At 38.5% G+C, this 16,458-nt stretch overlaps 1 protein-coding gene across 21 annotated transcripts in view; it reads left to right on the top strand.

Annotated features, from left to right (window-relative positions):
* ablim1a (actin binding LIM protein 1a) overlaps window positions 1–16,376 on the top strand; it is a 60,046-nt gene extending 43,670 nt beyond the window's left edge. For 4 of the 21 annotated variants that reach the window (XM_016671159.1, XM_016671154.1, XM_016671149.1 and 1 more), the window contains exons 7-26: window positions 497–584; window positions 1,370–1,434; window positions 1,750–1,794; window positions 3,352–3,429; window positions 3,539–3,697; window positions 3,820–3,864; window positions 4,006–4,041; window positions 4,127–4,256; window positions 5,539–5,658; window positions 6,605–6,709; window positions 7,044–7,091; window positions 8,334–8,474; window positions 10,347–10,432; window positions 10,543–10,666; window positions 11,024–11,085; window positions 12,097–12,157; window positions 12,379–12,386; window positions 12,923–12,997; window positions 15,062–15,142; window positions 15,363–16,376. In XM_016671159.1, the coding sequence (XP_016526645.1) occupies window positions 497–584; window positions 1,370–1,434; window positions 1,750–1,794; window positions 3,352–3,429; window positions 3,539–3,697; window positions 3,820–3,864; window positions 4,006–4,041; window positions 4,127–4,256; window positions 5,539–5,658; window positions 6,605–6,709; window positions 7,044–7,091; window positions 8,334–8,474; window positions 10,347–10,432; window positions 10,543–10,666; window positions 11,024–11,085; window positions 12,097–12,157; window positions 12,379–12,386; window positions 12,923–12,997; window positions 15,062–15,142; window positions 15,363–15,476 (1,671 nt within the window). In that variant the 3' untranslated portion in view covers window positions 15,477–16,376. Of the gene's footprint in view, window positions 1–496; window positions 585–1,369; window positions 1,435–1,749; window positions 1,795–3,351; window positions 3,430–3,538; window positions 3,698–3,819; window positions 3,865–4,005; window positions 4,042–4,126; window positions 4,257–5,538; window positions 5,659–6,604; window positions 6,710–7,043; window positions 7,092–8,333; window positions 8,475–10,346; window positions 10,433–10,542; window positions 10,667–11,023; window positions 11,086–12,096; window positions 12,158–12,378; window positions 12,387–12,922; window positions 12,998–15,061; window positions 15,143–15,362 lie in introns of those variants that run through there. The other 17 variants (XM_016671163.1, XM_016671161.1, XM_016671150.1 and 14 more) reach the window with 16 other exon arrangements.
* The last annotated feature ends 82 nt before the right edge of the window (window positions 16,377–16,458 follow it).

The raw sequence follows: 16,458 nt of genomic DNA, 5'->3' as shown, positions 1-16,458 counted from the left end.
AGGCTGTATTTCATTTGGCTATTTATCATCCGTGGTCAAACTCGCAGTAGCTTTTATGATGGAGCACTTTGCATGCAAAGTGCCACATCTGAGTGGAAGGAAATTTAGACTCTCCAGCTATCATATCTTTTTATTGCGTTGCGTTTTGTAGGTTCGCTCAAAGCGGGTTTTTGAAAGGCAGGTTCACCGTTGAGTGGATGGATGTCGTGGTGGTCACATTTTGAACAAAGTCAGCGATTTTGTGGGTCATCGTGCTTGAGTGCAGCATGCAAAGTGAAATTAAGCATCCTCTTTAAAGGGAGTGCGATACATTAAGAGTAACCTGGATCTTGGAAGGAGGAAGAAGTGTAACAGGAAGCAGGTGGAGCACCTGGTTTTGTAGCCTGGAAGTCTCAGCTTGGCTCGCTGCAGGCTTCATTGATCTTCATTTCCATGTGATGTCAAGTCTTTTTTTTATTTTATTTTTTTTGTTGAGTTTTTGCTCCGTGTTTTTCAGGCAGGAGATAAGCACTACCACCCCAGCTGTGCGAGATGCAGCAGGTGCAATCAGATGTTCACAGAGGGAGAAGAGATGTATCTGCAAGGTGAGTGGATCTAAATTCACTGTTGTGATCTCTTGGGTAAATCTTAGGTGAGCCACTAATAATGGGTTTGAAGCAGGAAATAATATACATGCCTAAACATAAGAGGTTGTTTCATGTGATAGTTGTTACCTTTCCACTATCTCCCATCAGGATTAAGCTACAAATAATGTGATTCATTCTCCACATGCCTAATTTGTATTATATTAACTTAAATAGCATATATCAACAAATTGGCAATTTAAGAATTAAAAATTGTTTTAAGTTTTTTTTAACTTAATGTCATTTTCTGCTTTGCAGCTAGACTCGTCAAACATTAATTATGTTATTTGCATGTCCATATGGGTATATTTTCTATCTCCACAAAGAATTTCCATTGACTTAAATTTATTTTTAATTAATTTCTATAGGCTAAAGCTGGCCCTTACCTTAAACCTAACAAACACCTGAAACTTCAGAGACAAATGAAGACAATTACATAGTCGGCCTTCTATCACCAGAAGAACATTTCTAAGGTCAAAGGACTAAAATCCGAGCAAGATCTTGAGAAACTCATTCATACATTTATCTTTAAAACACAAGTGCAGCTATCAACAATTTTTCCACATAATTGTTGAAGGAAGAATAATTTGATCAACATTCTTGTCAGAATTTGTAAAGTTCATGAAGATTGGTTCTTTTCTTGGCACAGATTTGGCTTTTAATGATGATTGATAATAATTATTTAAATTATGGGACCAAAAACATTTGTTTGGGCTTACATAATCACCTTCCGTCTTGCTTTCCAGGCTCGACAGTGTGGCATCCCGGCTGCAAGAACACCACCAGAACAGAGGAGAGACACAGAGAGCGGGTAGGAATTCGGGAATTATTTCTATGCCACTTCCTGTTACCTTTCTGTTTTAGCCCTCTTGACATTATTTTCCAGGAAAAGACAGAGATTAAGAATGTGTAACAAGCTCAACATGCTCTCTTATGTTCCCTGGATGGACATGTTAAACTTTAACCATCTGTGGTTAAAATAATTTGCCTGCTTGGGCACTGTCGAGGCTGTGTGCGAGTGTTTGTTTGTTCATATTTACATGTGATGATGTGTGTGTGTGTGTGTGTGTGAACTGGTGTTGGGCAGAAGAGGCACTGTGAACCCCCCCTCTCCCTTCCTCCACAGCTGTTGCCTCCGTCCCTCTTATTCCTCCAACAAACAGAAAGGCAGGTACTGTATTCAGTATTGGCTATCAGATGGCATCATCCTGTATTTCCACCACATACATTAAGGACCCAGATCACTACATGCTGCCACCTGCTGGAGACAGCCTGCAGTGCCCTCTCTCTGGCTCAGCCATTCAGTGCAGACCTAACCTTGTTCACTTCTACGCTGCATGATGAGACAAAGAGGCACACATTTAGTGGAAGAGAAAACTTTTAAGTTTTGAGTAATTTTTCTTTTTTTTTTTAAATAAAACCTCCATTTACCCAAAACTCATCGGATTCAGACCTGCTGCTGCCATTCAGCTTCCTCATCTCCAAGCATGAGGCTCTTTAGACCATCAAACCACAGAGCTAAAGCACTAATTCACTTTGCAAAATTTGCAAATGAATGAACTCATCATGAGATGACATGTTAGTATTAAGTGCCTTAGGTTACCAGAGTACAGAAGACCAACTACTACCTTGGAACTTTTAAACACATCCCTGCTGCAACACAACTGAATCAAAACGCTGAAACAAGCCATTCTTTAGATTCAGATGGGTTGGAGCAGAGATGCATTTGAAAGTTGCAGAATTGCAGCTCCCCAGGACTGGATTTGGGCAAAACTTGCTGCAAGATATAAGGTGGTTCCCCCTCATTGCTCATACAACAATTAAGCTAATGTGAACTGTTCAGGGAGATTGGAAAATAATCTACAAGAGCATCCCAAAAAATTAGAACACCATTAAGACACCTAAAGTTCAGTTTCTCAGAAAATTATGAATATCACATAAGATCAACAAAACCATCAGTATAGAAATGTGTTGTTATAGTAAAGCTATGACTGACGAAGTCATGAGAAAGTCTGGTAGCTTATGAGTTGTCAAGGAAGTACATCGTCAGAGAGCACGCCACAAAAGGTCATTGTTAAAGTCATTCTTAACGCCTCAGCGCAGCTGATTTCATCCATGCCACGCCACATCGATTCAGTAATTCATGTAAAATGAGCCTCAGGTACCACATAAACATTAAGCTGCAAACATCTCTGTTGCTTTTGCACTTTTTCCAACCACATTTTTTCCTTCTACTAAGCTTTCCTATTAGTACGCTTGGACACAGCTCTCTGTGAACAGTGAACTTCTTTTGCAAAGACTTTTTGTGGCTTGTTTTTCATGTGAGGGTGCCAGTGAATGTCTGTTGTATAACTGTAAAGTTCTTCTTCTTCTTCTTCATGATTTCTGTATCATAGCATTTCTGTGCTTTGTTGTTATTAAGTAATGTTTACATTTTCTGAGAAACTAAATTTTAGTTTTTCATTAGCTGTAAACCATAATCACTGAAATGATCAGAAATAAATGCATAGAATATGTCACCCTGTATGTGATGAACCTATACAGTATTTGAGTTTGACTTTAATTCATTTAAAGTCAAACAAAAAGTAAATCAACTTTTCAGTGATATTCAAATGAATTAAAATGTAGTTGCAATTTGCAGATTGCAGCTGGTTGTGGATTGTGTTAAAAGAGTGACTTACTTACAGATAGTTTAAAAAAAATCTACCCATGTTTTTGTATTTCATAGCCTACGAGGTCGTCGTCTGAGAGCATTTGTTCCAGACCTGGTTCAAGCATACCTGGCTCACCGGGTCACACCATCTATGTGAGAAACTCCCGCTGACATGCTGAACATGTCTAAATATATTTAGATAGTTTCAAATCTCAATAATCTCCCTTCATTCTTGTGTGTGTTTGCATATTTGTCTCCCTAGGCAAAAGTAGACAATGAGATCCTTGATTACAGAGACTTAGCTGCCATTCCAAAAGTCAAAGCCATTTATGACATCGAGCGCCCTGATCTTATCACGTATGAACCCATGTACACAACCTCTCTGGACGAGAAAGACGAGAGACGAGAGTGTGTGGGAGAGGTAAATACAATAACTGCATGCTTCTTCTTCTGCTGAATGCACACCAAAATGACCAGCAGCCTGGTAAAGATGAGTAAAAAAATGTTTTTTTTCCCTTGAGACAACTGTTTTGTTTTTCTCAGCTCCTCTCTGCTAGACGGGAGCGTTCCCCGATGCCCGATGACAAGGTAAGACGTTGTTGTGAAAGTTATAAAACCATTACTCACTGAATGAAAAAGGAAATATAAATTATATTTAATATTTGTTATAAAAAAAACAAACAGAAAAACAGCTGTTCTGAATCAGAACTGTTTGTTTTATTTTTCAAGTCGTCCAGAAACATGTCGCCAACCCCATCAGCCGAGGTGAGCCAGTCGTTTCCGCTCGCTCTGTGAATTGCAGTGTGATTGATCTCAATAAAACATTTCCCAATCTGTGCATGTGCGACAGAGTTTTTATGACAGGAGGGACCGCATTCTCCAAAGATCCACCAGTCAAGGCTCCATAGGGTCCCCGGTGTATAATCGCCATGGCTACACTCCCACCCTATCACGGTCACCGCAGCATTTTCACCGACCTGGTGCGTACTCGAAGAGATTAGCACGTGGAGGTTTGGTCATGTTTTTTTTTTTTCTTTCAAAACAAATGATTTCAGGCTTATTATAACGTTTATCTTCTAGAAAATGATTCACTTTCCTCATTGTGATGAAAAATTGGTTTGGTAGAATATCTCTTAAGGGTCAATATGTTACCTCCTTCAGATAGTTGTTACCTCTGTTTGGAGATTTAGGAGCAATTACTTATTGTAATTTCCAGTAATTAATATAAATAAACGTACAATGGTGGGCACAGCAAACTTAAAAGTTAGTTTCGCTAACCTTAAAGAACTAATCGTAGACATTAGTTCTGTTAATGCTAAATCACAATATTTAGTGGAAGCTAATGCTAAAACGCTAACTTTAGTTGATATCTGCCCTTGATTGAGCAATAATTTAATTTTGATATTATAATTTACATATACTGTGATGCCTTAGGTATTATATTCATATTTATATGTTGCTCTCTACTGTCCGTGTTTTACTTTGGTCCTATTTCTAAATTTGAAATAAAGTTTTCAAACTCCTCATGAGAGAAAACATGAGGAGAGAAAGCTGAACTACTGCCTGCACGGTTTTTACCCACTTCAAAATGAGAGCATGAATATTTACATGTAACTACTTGAGAAATTCATCGGTCGACAACCAAAACTTCATCACAGACGTTGAACTTTATTCAACGAAAACTTTACAAAACACCCAAGTAAATTAGCGCTTTAGAATTAATCTGGTAAAACGTGTGATAAATGTTTTCTAAGTTAGCAAAATCACTAATGCATTACGTTAATAATCTAGTACTTTTCTTTCAATTCAGTATTAAGGAACTACTGACTTAAAATAAGCTCCTATAACTTGCTGGAAAGTTATTTGTAAGTTAGTTTTATTTTATTTCAAGTGCACCAAGTTATTTGCACTAGAAACTAGACCAGAAATCCTTGGTAAGACTTTGTGTTGTTGCAGTACAATGGTAAAATAATTGGCAGATTGTGAATGGGAAGGTTGATTAGAGTGGAATGGCAACAGCATGAAGTGATGGTACAAACTAGTAAGGGGGCAAAATGGCCTGTTTTACACTTGTTTTTTTTTTCTATTTCTTACCTTTCACTTTGGGTGTCTTTTATTACTTTTTCACATTTGACTCATGTATTTCTCCCCTTTCCTTTGGCCCCCCGTCGTCTCACCCTTTTACTTCCTCCTCCTCACGTTGTCCACTTCTGCTGCCTGGCACTGGGGTTTCTGCCCCACACCTTTCCTCCCTCCTTGCAGAAGCTCTGACAGGCATGCAGAAGCTCTGCTCCTCCCTGTGCAGTAACAGTGTGGGCTCCAGAAATAGTGACTCTCGTCCCACCTCCCCTTTCAGACACCACTTCCTCCCCCATAGCCAAGGTAAGGGGCCTAAGCCACATGTGTCTGACGCCCAGCTTTGAAGCAACACGTCATTTCCATTCAGTCAGATGGCCGCCCCTCATCAGTGTGTCATCTGTCACCCGGATCCATCTCCATATCCCGTCAGAACCACACCTGTAGTTTGTCTTAAGAAGAGTCTTGCAGCCAAACCCTTACATTTTCACCAACTTGCCAGTTTGACTGAAATAGCTGACAGACTCACTGTTTGTCTTTAGTCACTTTGCATGCATTTTTCAGGTATCTGCAAAACAAAGTCAATATCTAACGTCTCATCACCGCTATTGGATTGCACAATAGGTCCATTAAATCTAAAACTAAAACACAATAAAAGGGTTGGGCATATTGCCCTCCAAAAATATTCATTCAAACTGAACGTTTTCTGATTTTGTCCCATTACAACCACAAAGTTCAATGTGTTTAATTACAACACAGAGGTACATGACATGCAAAACGTTTTGCAATATAAAATCTGAAAAGTGTGGCATGCAATTGCATTCAGCTTCATTTTTGCTCCCTGGGAAAAAGCAATGCAACCAGTTGCTCTCAGAAGACAGAGTGACTTATAAAAGCCTTGGAGGTTTGTTAGAGAACACGAGTCGCTTTGTGGCTTGAATATGAGAAAATGTGGAAAATTCCAGAGGGCACAAATATTTCTCCCCTCTACTGCGAAGGTTAGCCGCTGCTTGCTGTGAGGAATTAGTTTCCTGAATAAAAGCTCCTGCGATTAACCTACATTACTTACCATCTCCAGAGCATTTTATCTGTTAGTTTGAGCTGCATCTGTTCAACTACATCAATTGGGTTTTCCAGAATGCGTCTCGTTCATCCAGCATCTCCTCACCTGGTCCTTTTGGCCCCTGTGTGTTGCGCAATTCAGACTTTAGTGAACGTGCTCATGTTCTGTTCTTGGTTCTTCTCACTGGAGGCCCCGACCCACCGAGTGGCCGGAGTTCCCCCCTGCCGCTCAGGCCCGACAGCCGGCCGGTCACCCCGCCTCTCTCTCAGACCCCTAAACATTTCCACGTCCCAGGTAGGAGCTGGAGCGCACCCTGTCACTGCTCGTTCTGTTGACTCTCTTTGCATTTCTGTTATGTTGTTGTCTCAATTGGTTTGTTTCTTTCTGTCTCTCTCTACACCATAAAGGATCCGCTTTTAGACCTACAGCAACAAAATATGTATAAAAAAAATTAAGTTGGCGTATAAACATGATGTACAGTGCAGGTGTCTTGTGTTTTTCCTTTTTTGTCCCACTTAAATGTATCAGATTATCGAACAATTTTAATACCACGCAAAAAAAATCATTTAAGTAAATACAAAAAGCAGTTTTCTAAGTGAAGCTTTGTTCTGTATTTATTTGCTTTCAGATCAGGGGATCAACATCTACAGAAAACCGCCCATCTACAAACTTCACGGTAACTTTCTGCCTAATTCAGGATTTGTTTTGCAGAATAATAATTTATGAAAATTTAAAATTTCCCTTAATGAGTGATTATTAAAACAGAAATGTTTTTAATAGTTATGATTCCCATTCCTGGATATGTTCTATCTAAGTGCTAAATAAAAATGCAAACAATTTCAGGTATTAAATATAAAAACAACAACAAAAACATTTTTGGATGTTGAAGAAAAAATCTCAACTGAACCCAGTTGACTCAGTGTGTTCATCTAATCATAGTCACCTTCAGTGTCAGTGTGATGTTTGAAGTCTGTCTCTAATCCTTTTCTGTCTGTAGTTTGCTTCTACACGGCACTTTGTCCATCTCAACAAGTTCTGAAAATGGTGTGATTATGACTCGGATAAGACAACGTGCAAAACTCTTGCTGGGTTGCATTAGTAGGCGATATTGTTAATTCTTCATGAGCAGCATTGTGCAAGCTAAGTTATAATGTTACGTGGGCTTTAATATATTAATTTATTGGATCTCATTGGGTAGGATTTGTAACCTGAGCTTGCTAGCTTATTAATATATGTCCTGTTTTCTTTGCTAATATAAAATGTATTTAAATTAACTTAAATTCCCCCCCAAAACAGATCCAGTTCACATATTTTTCTTCTTTTAATTGACAAAAAAATCAAAATGAGCTTGAAATGTTTGACCCAGAATTTACCCAATGACGTTAAGTGTGGTTAAGCACATAAGCTGTCAGTCTATTTTCCCACATGAACTAAAGATGAGATTGGAGCTGTTGTTTTAGTTTACTTTTACCTGTTTGATGCTTTAGGTTGAAGCAGCATTTTTCTTGTATTCCCCTGCCTGCAGCAAGCTCAACTCTATTCAAATCTATCAGTTTTCAAGTTTAAAGTGGAGGAAGTATTTTTTTTATTGATAGTAAAAAATAGATATGTGTCTTTAACACCTTAGTCACTAAGCTTTTACCTCTGAACAGAGATGTTGCAGCTCTATTTTGGATGTTACTGGGTTGCAGAGTTTGCTCTCTTGAATAGACATTAAGTTTTCATCTCAGTGAATTGGATTAGCTGCTCCGGCTTGTTTTATTGCTCTGCATGACACGCAGTGACTTGCTAGGGAAAGTCATTTTTGCACTGTGAACACACGACCCGGTACTGAATGATTGTGGCGCTAAGATATTTCCTCGTGGCTGAGACTGTGACCCAGACACTGATAGTTCAGTTCCCATGGTTACCAACCTAGATACAGCTGCCGTAGCTCAGCAAAGCAAGTCCGGTGAGGACATCATCAGATCCGCCACCTTCCCTGCTGCCCATGCTCCCTCCCTGGATGACAGCTCCCGGAGTGAGGGCGACTGTTGGCCCCACTCTCTCGCTGTTTTAGGTACGGTAGATTGTTGTGTGTGCGCAGCTGCCCCCTGGTGGTAAAATAAAAGCTCACCCAGACCGAGCTCTGCTTGTTTCCTACCCCCACCTTACCTGCCTTCCCTCCATTAACCCCCAGTGTACTCCTTTACCCACCCATCAGTTGCCATTTAAGTTTTGCTTGCGCTGAGTGAAGGCGTGGCTGGTTTCTGTTGCGGCTGTCTTATTTTCTGCTTCAAGAGGTCCTGCTTTATTGCTTCAGCTAATCACAAAAGCCTCACAAATAACCTGGACAGAGATAACTGAGACTGACTTCAAACTTTTGTCTGTCTGTCTTACATTCTGTGTATTTGACATCCTCTAAATTGTGTAATTTAGCTGTGACGTCTGTGTATCCAAATAGTCCAACGAGTCTCTCTCTGTTTGTCTGTCTCGTCAGCTCTGTCTCAGACTTGTGTTAAATCGTCCACCTGTTAGTCATTGAGTCAGCCATGTTTGTTTTGTTTTTCTATGCCCTCAACAAAGAAATCTGGTGAGAAGTTCACATCCTCTCTTTGTAGGTGTCATAATAATTACAGGGGTCTATGTATTTATTTTAGCCATTCTTTTCCCAGGGTGAAACAGCTGCATGAAAGCAGAAATTGGGTTTGACTTTTTTGTTGATTTTCTCTTATGGGTAAAGTATTGAAATGATGCATTAAAGCTCAAATACACACATACACTTCCATAATTCTTCGATTAAGTGTTACTGACTTCTCTGCAGACCCCACACATCCTGGACACAAACTATTTAGACTTTTATATTTAGGTTGGTGAAACACAGTTAGCATATTTACACTACTAGAACCTGTCTTTTGTTTTCTTCTTTTCTTTATATAAAAATGGCTGTACATTTACATACATAAATGCTCATTTCATTATTTGATGTATTTTTTCTAAATGGTATGTATTTACACTAAATGCTGTGAGTGCTTGAAACCGAAGTAAAATTTCTGGAGTCATGGCCAGAAAAGTTGATTCTGATTCTCTTTGTAGTCATTGACGTTCATCTGGAATGTTTCTGGCTGGACTTTTTTCTTTTTTTGTTTTAACTAATGTTTGTGACAGAGTTGGTTGATTGAAGATGGATGGTACTGACCCAGCTAAATGTTCAATAGTGTTGATGTCTGGGCTTTGGGAAGACAGATCCAGAAGATTCATGTTAGTCTGCTTTATTCATTCAAATTTACAGCAACCCACACACACACACACAAGCAACAAAACTTCACGATTTTCATCTTCAGCTCCAATCAAAAGCTAACAGTTTGTAACATGAATCTTTCAACAAGACAAGGATCCCAACACATCAAAACTGGTTTTGGGAAATCTGAAGCAGGCTGACATTAAAACTCTGGAATGGTTTCCACTTTAACTATGTTAAAATTTTACGGTTTATGCTTAAAAGTAAAGTCTGTACCAAGAAACCAATCAATTAAAATGAGCTCCTCCTACTATGTCAAGAACATTGGTCACATTTTCAGCCAGAAGAGGTGAAGTTGCACCTCTTTAAGCATAATGACATCATTTATAGTCTGGATTAATTTTCAGATTCGAGCCTTCGTATTTAGACGTTATACAAAATGGAGTCTAGATTCAAATTTGTTCTTCCAATTCCTTTGTTTTTAAAAAAAAACAGTGAGGTTGTTTGGTGTCTGATGGTTCCACCCTGGAAAAAATGGTTCATTTATAAGAAAATACCTACATTAATCAGCCCTAAATGAGTGTATGTAAACTTTTCACTGGAAGTGTCTGTAAGGCATGGTCTCCTGAAAGGACACAGGTTTGATTCAGTTCTGTCTTAGATGTAATTACGTCTTATGACGGTTTTTGTAACCTCTCTAAAATCCTGTAGGTTCCGAAGGGAGGAGGCGATCTAGAGAAGAGGAGGAGGAAGAGGCTTTGAAAAGAAAGCAACTTCAGGAAGAACATCTCAGTAAGGTTGGTCGGATAATATTTCGATTCCTGTTACTGTAAATACTTCATAGCTGTCTTAGTTTATTCTCCGAAGCTTCTTGGCTTTGGTTTAATGTTTGGTTTTGACTGTGCAGATTCAGTCTGGTCTGGGAAAACTCATTCTGAAGGAGGAGATGGAGAAAGAGCAGATTAGGGAGCGGCACGCGCGCAGCCTCTCTGCTCAGCGCTACGATCCCAAAATGAACAACTGTGACGCAGGTAGCCAGAAACAGCCTCCTCAGCTGCTTTAGTCTTGATTTGTCAGCAATGTACCTTAACAGAACATCTGTACTGTAAATTCCCTGCATCATAAAACATCCAAAGTTAGAAATTAAACTTGGGGTGCTATGGTGGCGCAGGGTTAAAGCACAACTCACGTATGGAGGTCTTAGTCCTCGACGCAGCTGTCACAGGTTCGAGACCTGGCCTGATGACCTTAGCTGTATGTCTTCCCTGTCTCTCATTACTCACTTTCCTCTTTGACCACTCAAAAAAAAAAGACCACTAGAGCCAACAAAACCTTTAAAAAAAAAGTAACTTTTTTTATAAGTACATTGTGTGTAATTTGTGTTTCAGATCCAACGTCTCCAACGAAGACCAACTCTCTGCCTGGTTATGGACGGAACGGTCTGCATCGGGTAAGAAAAACTTGACGTGTTGATGTTACATAAACAGTAAAGAACGCAGCTTTCACACACCGCAAACTTGTCTACATTTTTTCATGTTAACAACCGCAAACTATAATGTGTTTGAAATTAGCATGTGATAGAACAACTGAAAGGAGTGCATAATTGTGAATGTAATTTATAGTTTTCACATTTTTTTCTGAGTGGATTTGTCCTCACTCAGCCTTTCTGAGTTAATATTTTGTAAACTCCCTTCTGGACGCAACTTCTGCGCATGTTACAGGATTTGTCAGATCAACTAAAGTCAGCTGAGCACATCAAACTCTTGTAGAAATCCTCGTGATTTCAACAACAATTTGAAGAAACAATCCAAAAGGTGGCTCTTATTGAAGATATTTTCATAATTTAGACAAGTTGTATTTCCTTCATAAAATGAAAGACATGCAAATTAAAGTACATTGAGTACTCAGTGAATATGATTTGGAGAAAGTTGACTGTATTCTGTGTTTCACTCAGGGTGATGGTATAAAACATTTATTTGAGTTTGTGGATTTTGTATGGACCATCAAAGTTGGCTGAAGATAAAAAAGAAATATTATTTCCATCTGAACTGACTACAATATGTTGTTTGGCTTTTATCACTCAAACAAACATTAAGAACGTTTTATATATAAGCATGTTCAACATTTAAATTGTTTGGTTTATTTTACTATTTACTGCATTTTAGTTTTACATATCTGAGTGTCTGTCTGTGTTTTCCTTGTCTGCTTTTTGTCACTACTTAGTTGTATTTTGTTAGGTTATAGTTTGTATTATGCTTTATGTTTAGTTATGCGAGTATGTTCATAATTTTGTCCAGTAAATAAAACCTTAATGCACACCAGTAGGGGGGTGAATATTATGTGTCAAGAAATCTATGGAAACAGATTTCGAAACATGGAGTGAAACCTCTGTAAGATACATTTTTCCCTAAGTTAACAAGCTGATTTCCATGTTTTTTTGTTTTGTTGTTTTTTTTTTCAGCCTCAGTCTACAGATTTCACCCAGTACAACAGCTATGGAGACATGTGTGGTGGAGGAAGAGGTGAGCACTTCAAACCGAACAAAGCCACACAAAGCAAGTTTCACCAGAGATATTCAGCATTAGAATTGGCTTGTAAAGCATACATATACAAAGACATGCACTTTGAAATATTTGATTTTCATCAAGGACAGCAGTGCTGTAGATAAAAGTAGCCTTGCAGGGGGACTCGACAGCAAACCATTAACTGTGAGTCTCATTCTTTGTCCCATTTTGTCCTGCAGAGTTTCAGGTATGTCTCTCATCTGCTTTTCTTCACATGGCATGCCTCCTCATCTTTGCATCATATTCTATGCTTGGTCATTGGGTTGCAAGAGTCACCTTGCCCTGAATGCACACCACCCACTCCTGCTCCTTGCTTGCATCACCGTTTGAATTAGTTTCAACTACAGGGCATATTGTGCCGTGGTTTCCAACAGATATAAGAATCAAACACACATATGCCAAGTAGCTGAACAACTGTACTGTAAATGCAATGTACAACCATTGCCTCATGTCTTACTCTGTGTTGTTTATCAATGTGATGACTCAAGCTACATGTTATACTTATTTCTTCAAATGAACTACAGAAAAAAACAACAACCGCTGTTTATTTAGGAAAGCTGTAAACGACTGCCCATCTTTAGTACTAAGAAACTGAGCTGTATTCAAGCTACTCGCTCCATCCAGTAAAAACTGCACCCACTGTCATGAGTGGATGTATATTCATGCCATGAACCTTGCAGTCCCCTTCCACTATATTACATGTGTATATGTTCTGTCCTTTAGCACATTAAGGATGGCCATGCAGCACTTGCAAGGATGGACAGGGGAGTATCTATGCCTAATATGTTGGAACCAAAAGCAAGTATCTTCTTCTTTTTGTATCAATTACAAATGAGATGCATTAAAAAAGAGTACAATGTCTCATATTTGATTGTATTTGAATGTTTATAGTGAATTTAGAAATATAGAGCCTTGCAAAAAACATTCATATTCCTTTAAACCTTTTCACATTTTGTCCCATTACAACCACAAACTTCTATGGATTTTATTTGATGGAGCAACACGAAGTAGGGCACAATTGTGAAGTGGAAGGAAAATTATACATTGTTTTTCAAATGCATGCATTTTTATCCCACCCACTTTACTGTGATGACCTAAAAATTAAATTCAATGCAATGTCAAATAAAATGCAGGTGTGTGTAATTTAATTGGCTTAAATAGCCTGCCTTGAAAACAATATAAGAGCAATGTACATTGTAAAACAATGTACAAAATATTTATTTTCTTGCTCTTTCTTTTGTAAATATGATTATCAAAGCAACAACTGAAGACAGTAAGTTCATAGAATAAACCAGGAATGTAGGGGTTACAGACACAAGTCAAACCTTCTCAAATTTAGAAGGGAAAATGTAAAAAAAAAAAAAAAAAATATATATATATATATATATATATATATGTGTGTGTGTCCTGAAATAGCAAAAACTGGCGATCAGGCATGTACTTTAGTGGCCTAGTCAAAGTCAAGACTGTACTCAGTTTAGAATTTTTGGTCAAACTTGAAAACCACAAGTCCTGATTGAGGTTGAGCTATATTGCAGAGATGTATGTGATCAACTTTCAGTATCTAGAGGAGCCAAGTTATTAGAGACTTACCAATTTTTGCCTCAGGATGGTTTAAAACTAATGCACGCTCCATCCATCTTGTCATCAACTTTTCTGACACTGCTAAAGAGAAGGGTCCCACAGCATGGTGCTACAACCACCATGTTTCACCATGGAGATGCTGTGGTTGACTTTAACTGGGCCATCCTAGCACATCAGTATACTTTGACCTAAACATTTCCTTAGCTGTAAGTAGTTGCGCAATGTTTAGGTTCAGATGGATAGTATAAAAATGTTCACAACTTTTCAGATTTTAAGATAAAAAAAACAAACAAACAAAAAAAAAAACGTATTGTGTAAAATTTCTCTATCCCACTAAACACGCAATGAATCTTGTGGTTGCAATGACTCAAAATGTGAAAAAGTCCAAATGCCAGGGCTACTTTAGCAAGAAACTGTATTTAAGAGATAACAAATGGGCTAAAATATGATCAGATAGAGCGGGGACAGTTAATGTAGTTTTTTTACAAAAAAAATAAAAAATACAAAAAACCCCCAATATATTCTTTTAGCAAAACAACAAAAGACTCACTTTAGCTGGGTTCCTGATTCAGCATGCCGCTTAAGGAGCTGCCGAGTCACTCAAGCGCTTATAGCATGCTGGCTTCTTCATGCTCATCTGCACATGGCTGTGACTCAAAGTGACTGGATACTGTATGCAACATACAGTGTAAAAGTCCAGTCATTCATCCAAACAACTCATATCACTATATACTGTGTATGTAGTGTGTAAGGGCATTACTGTGTGGATATGAGTTGGTCAGGGGCTTCAAGGAGCTTTCAGTTGCTTATTATTGAGCATCTCAGCTGGGATTAGGATTAGCTAGTTTATTCCTCAGTTAGTTGGAAAAATACCAGCACCTGGAATTTCCAGGACAATCATTCCCATGTGGATTTATATGGCCTACATTAAAGATGTTGGTTCTCTTTTTTTTTTTTTAGTTCCCATTAAATATTAAATGCTTCTCAAACTATAACCAGTTACATGAGTTTGAAGTCATTTTTTTCCTCTCTTTATCTGGTAGTTTGCACGTTTGAGCACTAAAAGATTGTGCACATCAAAGCACCTGCATTTCCTGAATATCCTTAACAAAACAAACCCAGTCAGCCTCCTGTCACATACCTGCTCTCCCATCCTTTCTCACAGTCAGAATTACCCAAAAACTTCAAATTTAGTGATTTTTGTTTGGTGATATCTGTTCGTTTCTGGGACTTAGCTAAAGGTTTTATTTGTTTAATGATGCATGTCTCCTTCTGAAGGTGTATCCCTATGAAATGCTCATGATAACCAGTAGAGGGAGAGCTAAACTGCCAAGGGATGTGGACAGAACCAGACTGGAGGTATCAGTTTTCCTCCTGACGCTCCTCAGTTAACACTGCATTTTGATTTTGTGTCAACAGCATTGTTACACAAACTTACATCTGTAGCTGAGAACATGCAGTATCAGTTGCTCCTTGTTATTTTTGCAGCAAAACCCTTTTTTTACAGCTTTGACGCTAACTGAGAACCCCCACCATCCCCCCTCCTTTGTTTTTTCTCCACCTTTGTTCTCATTTCTAGCGCCACTTAGCACCCGAAACGTTCTTTGAGATCTTTGGAATGGAGATCCAGGAATTTGACAGGCTTCCCCTGTGGAAACGCAACGACATGAAAAAGAAGGCCAAGCTCTTTTAGTTGTTGTTGTTTTTTTGTTGTTTTCTAATTTATAGCATGCATTATTCTGTACATACAATCAGATAGCACACAGTTGTAATCTAGATGTAGGTTCTGGGTTATTTCCTTTCCCTTTTTTTTTGCATATGTCACCTGGATATACCTGGGGATGCCAAGAAATGGACTGATCTTGCGATGATGGACTTCAATAATGAATGGAAACTTCTTCCATGTTCAAAAATGACAAAGAATGATGAGAAGGGTCAAGTTTTATTTGCTTTGACTGCACTTATTTTACCTCCTGCTTTGCTTTAAGTGAAAATCCTTCCTTTATGTTACTGCTTGTTTCTCCCTATTTGTTGCTGTTGATTCCCGTGGAACTTTGTAATTACAGTAGACCATCATGGCACAGTCACAAAAATGCCCATGCCTGTAGCTCAAAAATCTGTCAATTTTTTTGTTTTGCTTGGGCTGAAACAGTTTTAGCCCAAAGGTTTCAAGAATCGGCTCAGTGAGTCTTTTAAGATACAATACGATGAGAAAAGCCTGTGGGAACACGGTGAGCACACGCACCAACTGTATGACTGGATCTACGTGGAAATGAATCCTCCAATAGCCGGCATATCACCAGTCTCCTTTCCCCCTGGCTTCCATGCACACAAATTGTTCATCTGAATGGACAAAAAAATGTCTCTTTTCTCAGGCTGTCATAAACAAAGTTATACACCTTACCTTTACTTATATTGGAAGTATGAATCTTATGTTTTAAGGCTGTTTCCAACATGTAGTTACATTAAAATAGATACGACCCCCTATTTCAAGAAACAACTGTATTTGAAAGTATTGTTTTATAAATGGAAAAAACACACTGCCATTTGTTGTATTGAAATCTAAGCCAATAAAGCTTTAAATTGCCATGAACCATGAACACTGGTCCTCTGCCATCCCAAAGTTACCCTCAGCCTCTTTTCTAATATTTTGTTCCCACTTGATGTGGACTTTT

The sequence above is a fragment of the Poecilia formosa genome, unplaced genomic scaffold, assembly GCF_000485575.1.
Source record: "Poecilia formosa unplaced genomic scaffold, Poecilia_formosa-5.1.2 Scaffold42, whole genome shotgun sequence".
NCBI classification, from domain to species: domain Eukaryota; kingdom Metazoa; phylum Chordata; class Actinopteri; order Cyprinodontiformes; family Poeciliidae; genus Poecilia; species Poecilia formosa.
Note: the sequence above shows the minus strand (reverse complement) of the source record. Positions and strands in the feature narration are given on the sequence as shown.